At 36.3% G+C, this 12,241-nt stretch overlaps 1 protein-coding gene across 3 annotated transcripts; it reads right to left on the bottom strand.

The window, feature by feature from the left end:
- Nucleotides 1-336: 336 nt before the first annotated feature.
- LOC104217183 (long chain acyl-CoA synthetase 9, chloroplastic) lies at nt 337-8,561 on the bottom strand. Of its 3 annotated transcripts, none has more exons than XM_009767356.2 (12): nt 8,363-8,561; nt 7,001-7,457; nt 6,653-6,733; nt 5,023-5,286; nt 4,417-4,548; nt 4,148-4,321; nt 3,814-4,043; nt 2,642-2,759; nt 1,997-2,128; nt 1,764-1,898; nt 1,179-1,385; nt 337-649 (listed from the first exon to the last, which is right to left on the bottom strand). In XM_009767356.2, the coding sequence occupies exons 2-12, from the start codon at nt 7,445-7,447 to the stop codon at nt 482-484; spliced, it is 2,088 nt and encodes a 695-aa protein (XP_009765658.2). In that variant the 5' UTR covers nt 7,448-7,457; nt 8,363-8,561; the 3' UTR covers nt 337-481. The 3 variants fall into 3 exon arrangements, with proteins under 3 accessions (XP_009765658.2, XP_009765659.2, XP_009765660.2); XM_009767357.2 differs by having other exon boundaries at nt 8,369-8,476; XM_009767358.2 differs by lacking the exon at nt 8,363-8,561 and adding an exon at nt 8,219-8,242.
- Between the last annotated feature and the right edge of the window lie 3,680 nt (nt 8,562-12,241).

Raw genomic sequence — 12,241 nt, 5'->3', positions numbered from 1 at the left:
TAATATAAAGGGAAACTTATTTAATTCCTAAAGTGTATATAATTAGTAAATTTATATATAGGATGTAATTAAAGTGAAACTTGAATAAAGAGGGTAATAAAATTTCCAATAGTATATAGGTATGCACAAATCCCTTTTCTCATTATTTATGTACTACTTCAAAGAGCAACTAAATTTGGTGCATGCATCGACTAACAAGGAATTCTTTTCTCCTTGTCGTTATAGTTTATCAATTCATCTAACACGTGATGAAGTCACAAGACTCATGAGGTTAAAAATAAAATGGAGCCTCTATTTTCCACAGTAAACTAATGGAGCATTTGCCGAAAAGGATACTTAGAACCAAAAATGCCACATACCAAAGTAATCACATATAAAAAAGGTTATAGTTTACAAATATTTATTGAAGAATCTTGATTTTACTTTTCTCCAAAAACAAAAAAAAAAAAAAAAAAAAAAAGGAGATGCTATCTCTGTATAATCATGAGGAATATAATTGAGCTAGTTCATCTGAGAAGGCCTTCCTAATGACATCCCTCTTGAGCTTCAAAGCTGCAGTAACAAGGCCTGATTCTGGAGTCCATGCTTCCGCAAGCAGCTTGATCTTCGCTGGGATCTCAAACTTTTCCAAACAAGCAGCCTTCGCTGCCTGTACAAGATAAGTGGAGGTAAACAAAATTCAATGAACACTAGTATTCACAATATAACCAATAACACTACAGTCTAGACGACAATGGTATTTAGCTCCGAAAACATGGAGTAGTCCAGCAAATGTTATGGTTACACTCAAAATAGATGAGGCCTTAACTGAGTGTTAAAAAGGAAAAGGATTCTTCTTTGCTAATGACAATTGATAAACGATGTTGCATCAGTTCATAAAACATTGCTGAGGGCCAATGCTCGCCATAATGGTGATAATGTGTTACATTTTCTGTTATCGTGAATAATGAGATATATGGGGTTTCCCTTTCAAAACCACAAAAGTTATTGACTAGTAGGTGCTATAAAATATTTCAACAATGGACCATCCTACAAGTAATTGTAGTTAGTGTTCAGACTATTGAGTTGCTAAATCATCTGCAAGTCATGTTTAAATAAAGCTATGCAAAAGGAAAAAGAAGGAAAAAGAAGAAAAGAAAAAAGAGAGAAGCTCTATATATTTGCATGCACGAAAATACCTTCACTAAGGAAGCATATACTTCCTTGACAGTTTCTTCATTCTGACATAACTCTGGGAAATCGCCAAAGTCAATACCGTGCTTCTTAGCCCAGCCTTCCACAGCAGCCTGAGCGGCAACCACTATAGCTACACAATAACTGTGGAAAGGATTGGCATGCAACATTATATTGTCGACATAGGGACTGATACTAAGAGCAGCCTCAACCTGCACATTGATGTATCAACTCCCACATCAGTAAATAAAAAAGTGTAGGGAGTTAAGGCTGTGAAACCAGGAGAATTTAGTCTACCAATGTGCATACATTTTGTGAGCTAGGATAAAAAATACCATGTAAGAATACTAGATCTGTTGAAGACATAATTAAGTAAATAAAACTGTGCTCTCTCTAACAGCTTAAGCTTGGTTCAAGTTTCACCGTCGCCCAATATTAAAAAAAAAAATTCACGTGCTTGGCTCATAAAAAAGAATCAAGCCTGCATCTAAGGGGACGCGTTGAAGACATAATTAAGCAAACAAATGTGTGCTTTCTCTAAGAGCTTAAGCTTTTAGATGAGATGGTTACACACTTTAAAAAGATCGCACCTTTCCCAAGGAAACATATTCTCCGTGCTGAAGTTTAACAATGTCCTTTTTACGGTCAATTATCTCAAGGCAACCGTCTGCATGAAACTGCCCTATGTCACCCGTGTAGAACCAACTCATTCCTCTCTCGTCAACCTTAATACAGCAAAAAAGCCCATTGCAATTAAAAAAAATACCAGTCATAGTTGTAACACAAATACTCATCAGAGCATACAATGTAGAGCAATACGTACCTTGTATACTTCTTTCGACTTCTCCTCATTTTTGAAATATCCGACGGTAACATTTGGTCCACCAATAACAATCTCACCTCGAGGCATTGGGGAATCACTTGTTAGATATCCACCCTCAGCCCAATCTATCAACTACAGATGAAAGTACTACATTAAATTACGAGTATTATCTGGTGAAAGCTAAAAAGATTGATTGCAGAAGCTATCATATAGCTGTTAGAGTTTATAATGGACTTGAACAACAAAAATGGTTTGGAAAGCAAGAAGATCAAAATGTAACACGGGGAAAAACAGAATGGAGATTTGAAGCACAAATTTTATGTTACAGGTTGCCGATGGATCATGATGTGGTACTCTGTCAACTTACAAAAGAACCATCTGAAACTTAAACCATATAAAGCTAGGCACAGGAACAAGAGCATTACATAAAAGATAATATGCAAACCACAGGATTTAACAAATAATTGTGAGAGATGCAAGTAATAAGATTACTGCAATGCTTTCTAAAAATTTGAAATGCATAATTCTTGACCTCAAAATGGGGTAATTCTCTCCTACTTGCACAAAGAAATGAAGCCAATGACCATAGTATGATACAAGGACATAGAGGAATGTCAAGCTTTGACTCTGCTCATTCTACTTTACCTTGATGTATGAGCAGGGGAGTGGAGGACCAACACGTCCGACAGAAGTATCATCATAATCACTGAATGTTCCACCAGCACAGGTTTCAGTAAGACCATAACCTTGGCCTATTGGAGCACTAGGAAAATAAACCAAGTAAGATGAGAAGTCTGCAGAAAAAAAAAAGATGCTAGCAAGAAGAGAAGATTGCTTGTTACAATGTAAAGCTGAATATTATTTGCTATTGTTGTTGTTGACAATAATTTACTAAAATATCAATTTGAATGTCTATTTTGATGGAAGTGGAGTCCTTAATTAAAGCATCATACTTTTTATTAATTAACATAGAATTTCATCATTCAAGTAATGTACGATGCTAGTTATTAATTAGAACACAGGGCGAAAACATCAAAAGATATGGCCACACTAAAAGCCTAAAGGTTAAGTTTTTCTCAGGGTTCTCTTCCTATCATCAGGCAGATAAATATTTTCAAGTTATCGGGCTACTAGATTTACATCATTAGAAACAGCAGATAGACAACATTACGTCGAAGTTTCTTTAAATTGGACACTTCAAATATAACAGTTAGTGGCAAAGAGAACCTAAGGGGAGAACAAAACCCCAAGGGACAGCAACAAGTGTTCATTGGACACTTTACAATATAAAAGTTAGTGACAACTAGAATTTAAGGAGAGGAATAAAACTTTCAAGGGGAAGATAGCAACAAGAGTTCCTATGTCCGCCACAAAAACTATCTAACTTCTTAGTACGTTGTCTAGAGACAGGTAGATCAGTCAGTTAGTAAAAAGGTCAAAAGTGGTGAGATTGATTGTAGACTTTAGAATGTTGAAAGAGATATTATATGCGGCCAGATTAACCTTGAGACTATAAGAAACAGGCACTGTTGAAGTTGAGAAGGTAACTCTTGCTGTCAATCTATTTTCAAGTAGTAGTAAAATCATTACACAATGCAGATATCAAGCAAATGCTCTAGAGCATCATCTCAATGGCCTATGGGGATCATGGTCAGAGGTCAATTAGAACTTTATATATTAGTTTCATTTGGTATCAAACTAGTGAATCCCTCAGATCATTGTATTCTGTGATGTGAGGTCAAAATTGCTACAATGAGAAATGTGCATATTAAGCTTTCAGCTCATTTATGTGGGGGCATAGTTTCGGAGTTACTCACCCAAGGCATATGTTGATAAATCTCTGAGTATCTCCAGAGAGGGGAGCTCCTCCTGACAGGATAAAACGGATACGGCCGCCCAGAATTGCTTGAACCTTCTTAAACACTAATAAGTTCCAGAATTGTTTTTCTAAGCCCCAAGCTCCAAACCAATTACCATTAACTGCAGACTGTCTGCGAGAATATGCCAAATCAAACAGCTTTTTTGATAATCCGCCTGCAGCATCTACCTGAATTTTACCAATGTTAGCTTCACGTACCAACATCACGTGATAGGTATGCAGAAGCAACCAAAAGAACTAAGAAAAGATATCTTTTGAATCCTAAGTTATACCTTTTTGCGCACGCCATCTCGAACCCGATCAAGAATTGCTGGGACAGCTGCCATCACTGTTGGCCTTAACACAGAGGCATCTCCTTTAGTTCCTTTCTTTATCTTACTTGAAGTATCAGTAAGAGTCAGAGGAGAGCCATATCCTATAGAACCACCAATCCCAGGTACTATGGTCTGCAGAAAAATCAGAATTTTAATTTATTAGATACAAAGTAAAGACATGAACAAATCATACACCCAACATATTTGGTAAAACATTGGTACATTACCTCTGCTGCAAGTTCGAGAATATGAGCAAGCGGTAGGTATGCTAAGTAAACATCTTTGCTTCCAAGACCGGGTACAATTGTCAGAACAGCAGAAGCTGTAGCTAGAACGCTCCTGTGTGTCATCATCACACCCTGTGCACCAGATAAATTGTTAGTGATTTTGCAATGATTGTTATTTTTTCTTCCTAGAGAATTTCTCGACTCATCCAGCTACTTGAGGAAGAAAACAATGCAATAAAACTTTGGAAAAATCTCACTTTCCTAATACAAGTTGGTGAACATTTTTAGCATTTCCGACACCTTTACCATGAAGATGTTGAATTAGAACAAGAGTAAGAAAATCCGAAATCTCTAGTAAATTCAATTATCACATTTTCTGCGCCTTTTTCTCTCTTTAATACTAGAGATTATCTTAGTTCTTTTCATCTACTTTTATGGGTATCCTGAGCGAAATCACCTATTCCTCCCTCAAAGGATATGAAGCAGGTCTAAATTAGAAAAACAAAAGGATTGTAAGCTGTTCCTCCAAAGGCTAAGGCTCACATGCAATGTTCCAAATAATAAGACTGTTTTCAACGATTTGAAGCAGTGAGAGTGAAAATTAACCTTGGGCAGGCCAGTACTTCCGCTGGTATACATGATCACAGCAATATCAGCTGCAAGAGGTAAATCTGGGTCAACAGGGTTTTCTCGGCCAAGCTTCTCCACATCAGAAAAAGTAGTCAATGTCCAGTTGCTCCCTGCGGCAACCAAGGCACTTGATGGAATCTCATCCATGCATATCACACGTTTGACAGTATCAAGTTGTCCACTAATGTCTACAAGTTTCTTTAGTTCCTTTTGCCCGCAAATGACAGTAGTAACCTCTGTCTGAAAAAGAGAACTAGCTGACAACGAGCAATATGTAGCATATAAAACACTTCAAGAAGAACAGAATGAACACTTGACAGAGTACGTGAAAACACAGAAATATCTAATGAGGAATACATAGAAATCAGATTAAGATTCCATAGCATATTCCAGCATACCAATAATATCTTAAAGGATGGAATTTTAAACAAAGGTATCGATAAAGGCAAAGTGTCAATTCTCAAGTTCTCGAATATCTAGCATGGATGAGTTGCTGCAGTACTATCTTGGTACTGTCTGACATTTTTTTAAATAAAGTTAAATCTACTGATTGGGCAAAAAAATAATTCATGGATGAATCAAACTTTAGCTAAAAGTGGAATGCTGTCCTTTTCTAATTTCAGCCAGAAGCATGCTAGAGCTTCATTGAAGAGATTATGACTCCCTCAAATAGATTAAGAGAACAAATCTGATGAAGGACTCTGCCGGAGATTATCAGTTTCAACCCAAAACTAACGATTTCATCGTCGGGGGTAATTCATTTGTCAATTTACCTTTCTTAAAGTACCACTGTCTAGCCTCTAGGGTATTTCAATATATTCCTATGTTTTAAGGCTTTCCTTGTGTCTAGTATAGAACTTCAACTGAAGTTATAGAAGTATGAATACATTTTAACCTACATGGGGGTCATGGAGGAAAATATAATTCATTTCAAACTGCTTCACGTGGCTAAAGTGGCCAGTACAAGTTGAAAAAATGAAGATTAAGAATAATCCATGGAAACTGAAGAAAGTGGAGAAGGCAAGTCAGACCGATGCTTGACAACAGATATCAGTAAAAAGAACGAGTTAGCATAGCATCAAGCTCATATCTGAAAACGGATTTCGAGGAATAAACATAAGTAAATATGATTATCATTCTACCATAACTGATCTGTTTTCCAAAAATTGTACAGTGATAATCTTGAGCTTTGCATGTTATTTCACGAGAAGAGATCTTCAATTCTATCTTAACTAGGAAGGACTATATTTAGCAATTAGCATCACCTGTACAACAACAACAATAACAACAACATCGTTTTAGTCCCAAACAAGTCGAGCTCGGCTATATAAACTTCAGTAACCATGTTTTTCCAGTTAATTCCATCTCAGAGCACCATTATAAAATCATTTTTTTTTCTTTACTAATTGAGACAGTTCCAATTACTACATCTAGTACAGGATTGCGCACACAGTGTTGGTGTCACTAGTAAGCTCTTCCAAGTATGATCTATTTGTTATGCATAAAACACTATTCTTGAACCTGTTATGTATGCATGTTCTGATTTGTGATTGAGAGAAAAAGAGAGAGAGACAGGAAGAGAGATAGAGCAAGAGAGAGAATTGACCTGATTTAATGAGTAACAGAGGGCCTCTTCACCAAGGGATGCATAAATAGTAACCACTGTCACATTGCGTCTGAAGCAACTCTGGTGTAGACAAAGCGACTCAATGTTATGTCATTGACATGGCAAAATGTACAAAAACACTATTCATATATTACTAGATTCTTAGCCGTTTATCGACGTGTTAAAAACATATTGTCTCTTCGAGTATCTCAAATCTACAAATGAACTAGTCCATAAATGTCATCGTCATCAGTGCAAAGAAAGACTGCATAATCAGTTTCCAGCCAGGGGTTCGGGTGGAAAGAAAAGAAATCTCTTTGCTATGTTAGTACAGAAAAAAATATGTACCTGTAATGCAATTAACCATTCTTCACATGTATCAGCAAAGATGGCCACACGTTCTTCTCTTTTGTGGCCAAGTTGTGCCAAACCGGAGGAGAAGTTGCACACAATCTCAAATGTCTGACCATAACTCAACCACTTATACTCACCCAAGTGAAGTTTCTCAAATGACCTTCCATCCGCAGATATTTCCATCTCTCTGGAAAGCAGTTTCCGACTTCCTAGTAACTTCTTGTGATAGTACTTCTTGCATGAATACTCAAAAAGCTCGGCCAGCGTTGTGATTCCTTCCCACGCTGTTTCTACCGGTGCACTAAACCGGCGGTTTCGGATAGCATAGCCAGGTTCACCACCAACATCAACAGGCAAGCCTCGCTTTTTCCGCCTTCTTCTATTCTGAAGGAGAATAGTTACAACTAGAGGAACAAGAACACCAGCAACATAAGGCCCCATCTAATTTACCCTGACAAAAGCAAACAATACACTTTCTCAGACTGGTCGTAGATAATGGTAAACGTTTTCGAGAGTGATAATTTATGTATCATCTAAAGAGACAGGGAGGGCAACAGAAAGGTTCTCAACAGTAGATATACCATGGACACAAATTCCCTCCACCCTGCAACAAAGAAGAACAAGAAATAACAGGACTATCTGCAATTGAACAGTTTAAGATATTTTGTCATACTTTTCAGTTCTTCCTACTTTTTCCATTCTTGTCTTGTAAAGGGAAATTGTCAAAAGATATTCATTTGTTACCCAGCATGAAAAATAAGGGGAAAAAAAAAACCTTTTTAGCCTCCAGCAGATATTCCAAAACAACATCATATCAACAGGTATGCACAAGTTTGAGACAAAAACTACCTAATGATTGGGGTGTGGCAATCTAAAAGGGCAGCCAGTGCACTAAACTCCCGCTATGCGCGTGGTCCGGGGAAGCCTAATTTGCTTTTCTTTTTTCCACCTTTCAGTATTTCTTAAAAATGGTAAAGGCCAATCAGAAAAAGTCAAGCTACAGTTCCCACTTCCAAGAGGGTCTAGAGTTCAAACAATCTATAAGTTGTGGAACAAACCAATCAAACTTCATAGTTCTGACTGCTTCAAGAAAAAATGAATAAATGCATGTTGGGGGAAAAAATCAAATCTTTAGCCATCAAATTAGCAAAAGATTACATATGCAAAAAGAAAACAAATAACAGAAAAAATAATAATTGGAAATGTCATTACTCAATGTGCTCTACTGAATACACCCATTCTCAAATTCAACAAGTCTAAGCTAGATTACACCTAGTTTCAAGATTCAGAAATGAACAGCAAATCCATCTTCAGATAAATGACAAACGAATGTGTGGAATGAAGAAAAGAACGTACCTTTACCTTGAAGAATCCCAGAATTCAGCTGAAAGAAAAAGTAGCTAAATTAAGTGGGGAGGGACCAAAGAAGGCTGTAGGTTTGGTATGTTGGTTTGGCGGAGGGATCGAGAGAGTGTCCAAAGTTGGAGTTTCAGCCTCTTTTGTTCAGCTACTGGGCAAATGCTTCGTTTTCTTGTTTTCTTCTGTCAGCTATTTCTGATTTGGATTCATACACGTGGACTAAGGGTTGATTTGGCTGATGGAGATTGCAGAGTGCCTTGCTGAAATGGGGTGAGGTCCAAATTGTGGTTTTTTGTGTTTAATTCCACTAGTTTTACAGCTTGTTTGGATGGTCGTTACCAGTTGTATCGTATCATATTGTTACTTTAAATACAATATTTATTTTGATTGTTACTTAAATTTTATTGTATCGTATCATATTGTCCGTCGTTACGGAACTATGAAATATGTTACTTTATGTAACGACCGATTTAGTGTGGTCGCGTTGATTCCTTGTGTTTTCTCTCAATCTCACCCTTCACCATTATTAAATAATTTTATTTTATCATTTACCCTACCTTTTTATATATTATCTCATATTTTTTCTTTATAATATTGCAAGTTTATTCATCATATTACTGGTGCATGATACCATGAAACGACGGCAAAACGACACAATCCATTCAAACATTGTATTCATCAAACGATACAGTACAATACGATACGATATGATACATTATGAAACGATATGTAACAACCATCCAAACAAGTTTAGGATACTGCATTTTAGTTTCAATGAATAAATTATTTTTAAAAATTAAATATATATTATTAAAAGAAGCTAAGTTTGACAATTAAAATATTTACGAAAATATTTGGTCTTTCACTAAATATTTTTTTATGAAAAATGAGTCCTTCAAAAATTTTACCAAATAATAAAGACTCCTAACGAAAAAGCAAAAAAAAAAAAAGGTGTGTGAGAATTAGCCAAGCATAGGGAGTTGAACTAAGAGGTAAAAATTTATTAACTTTCCTAGACTGTTAATAGCAGGAGAATAATTAAATAACTATTTCTAAATTATAGAAAAATTAATTAAACGATTATTCCTAATTATTAATGAAACCCAAATTATTCCTATTCTTAGGATATATGCGCGTTGCATGTGTACCTCGTCTCGATCAATACTAAATTTTTATATTATATTAGAACTTGTGTGTAAGTTATAAAATAAAATAAAAATGTATAATCATGTTCTGAAATGATTAATTGCTAGTCCTATTTAGTTGTTCAATAAAAGGAAGAAACTCTATTCCATAAAATTACTCAATTAATATGTGACTTAAAATTGATTACAACTTTATTATTCAATTTCTTAATTTTCACAAGTTATCATTCTTCTTTTTGAATTTCAACAAGAACACATAACATTTGAAGATAATTAGAGTGAGAAGGTCTATCTTCTCACTACTCTTTTCCATCAATTTCTACTTAAAAAAACAATGGTAAACCTTCCTCAAACTAGCCACCAATCTCTTCACATCCCCCAAAACCACCATATATCAATCATGCGCATGAAGATAATAATCCTCCTACTCCAAACTCAATCAATACACTTCAACCGCATGAAGGTAATGATTCTCCTACTCCAAATTCATCCACTAAAATTCATACTTCTACTTCATCATTCAAAGAAGCCCTCCTTCTGGATTCCATCAAAAAGCACATCTCCCAACCACCACTAGATCTCACTGAAGCTAATGATTCCTTCATGCAACTAGATGATCCATTAAAAGTTTTATCCAACCCAAATATTTGCTCTCAAAAAAGCTAAGGCATCAATGAAAAACTTCAAATTTCAAAGGATATATCAGCCTTGGAAATAATCTCTTATAATTAAACTAATGGGTAAACGATTCTTCCACCAATACCTCGAAAGTAAACTCTAATAATTATGGAAACCAACTGAAAACTTTAACCTAATGGACCTGGGGCGGACTACTTCATAGTTAAATTCACCAAGGAGGAAAATATGGCCAAAGTTTTAAGCAATGGGCCTTGGTTTATTAATGGTTTTCACCTTTTGGTTCAAATGGGAACCTCACTTTGTAGCCAGTGAAGCCAAACAACTGAAGTCTGCAGTATGGGTTTGTCTTCCTCAACTCCCTACTAAATTTTATGACTCTTCCTTATTACAAAGGATTGGCAATAAAGTAGGTAAATTACTTAGAATTGATACATGTACCTCCTCTACCCTAAGAGGTCGATATGCTAGACTCTGTGTGGAAGTCTCAATGGAATTTCCAGTTAAACCATTTGTATACATTGGAAATTATAAACAACAGATTCATTATGAAGGTGAAAATTTCCTATGCAAAAACTGTGGCAGGCTAGGTCATAGCCAATCACAATGCCTGACACTCTACAAAATTCCAATTCCCAAAAGCAACATGAAAATCAGGTCACTACTACACAACAAGGAGTCCAAAGTGATTGGGTTACTGTCACATTCAACAAGAAAAAGCATACTAGCTCAAGGGCAATCCCAATAGCTAAGGTACACAATCCAAGTAAAAGATCAAAGCTCAATGATCTGGATACAGGTATGTCTTTTAATTCTCATAAATTTAATTCTCCAAAGCTTAAATATATGGAAAAATATATATCTGCTTCACCATCTCCTGACACAAAAGTCAGACATTCATCTGATAGCAATACCAATGCTAAATCACCTTTCTCAAATGTTGGTATTAAGTCTACTAATTTTTTTGAGATTTTAGAAGGTGAGCCCATGGTTTTCGAAACAAGCTCAATGACAAATCCACCAAATATCCCTAACACCCAATGCATACAAAGCACATTACACGTGGATAAGGCTAAGGAAGTATTGGTTTCCCCACCCCAATCATTAGATGAACCTGCCACAAAAAACAAAATATTAGAGTACCCGACTACCCTTATCTTAGAGGAATTAACTAATGCTAATTTACATATTACCCCCAACCAAGATCTCCCTCCCAATACGTCCAATTTACACTTGGACTTGCATACAAAGGAGTATTGCCAAATGGCTGAATCCTTAAAGCACCTGACAACATCCAAATCCACCCAAGATCTTATTTATTCCCACACGCCAAGCCATAAACCCATCGGGCAGACTAAAAACTTCATAGAGATCATTAAACCTACTCACCCTAGTACTACCACTAATATATTATCTCAATCTCAAGAAGAGGATGCCAAGGCTTTCACTACCAAGGAGAAGATTTTGCCTTGTCCACATTCCAAATCACCACAGGATAGCAACAATGGACAATCTGCCTCTTATGCCACCCCACTTCCCAAATCAACCACTATTCTTCACATCACCTCCACAACCCCAAAACTACCAATCAACCTCTTAGCTGGAAGCAGGCATTTTGGACCATGCAATAACCTTCAATATTCAGATCAATGGGCAAGAGATGGTCATCATAATCCAAAACACTTATTACCTAGCCCAACTAATAGCGGAGGGTATGCACTTAGCAATGAACAACTACACAAATCAAACATGGATTAACAATATCTTCCACCCCTAGCTCCCAATATGAATCACACACTGATCCAAGCCATGCAGGAGTAGTGGAATCTTCCACAAACTCCCAATTAATTCATCAACCTCCCAGTGAACCTGTCACAACCCAAACCGATCGGACGTGACGGGCACTCGGTACTTTACTCAATCGAGTACCAACGTAACATATCTTTTTTATTACATCATTATATATATGTGACATACGGGCCTAATAGGCCGACATGATTATTTATAAATTTAAAACATAGGCCGACAAGGCCATACAATCTTTCACGTATACGACATATGTCTACAAGCCTCTAAGAGTACATAAATGTCATAA

The sequence above is a fragment of the Nicotiana sylvestris genome, chromosome 4 (genome assembly GCF_000393655.2).
Source record: "Nicotiana sylvestris chromosome 4, ASM39365v2, whole genome shotgun sequence".
In the NCBI taxonomy this organism is placed as follows: domain Eukaryota; kingdom Viridiplantae; phylum Streptophyta; class Magnoliopsida; order Solanales; family Solanaceae; genus Nicotiana; species Nicotiana sylvestris.
The sequence above is the reverse complement of the archived record's forward strand: the minus strand, read 5'-3'. Positions and strand labels throughout refer to the sequence as shown.

Coding starts and splice junctions, on each gene's coding strand:
- LOC104217183 (XM_009767356.2), bottom strand. CDS start 7,447: ATGGGGCCTTATGTTGCTGGTGTTCTTGTTCCTCTAGTTGTAACTATT. Junction 4,322..4,416: donor TTCTCGAACTTGCAGCAGAG/GTAATGTACCAA, acceptor ATTTTTCTGCAG/ACCATAGTACCTGGGATTGG. Junction 4,044..4,147: donor GAGATGGCGTGCGCAAAAAG/GTATAACTTAGG, acceptor GGTAAAATTCAG/GTAGATGCTGCAGGCGGATT.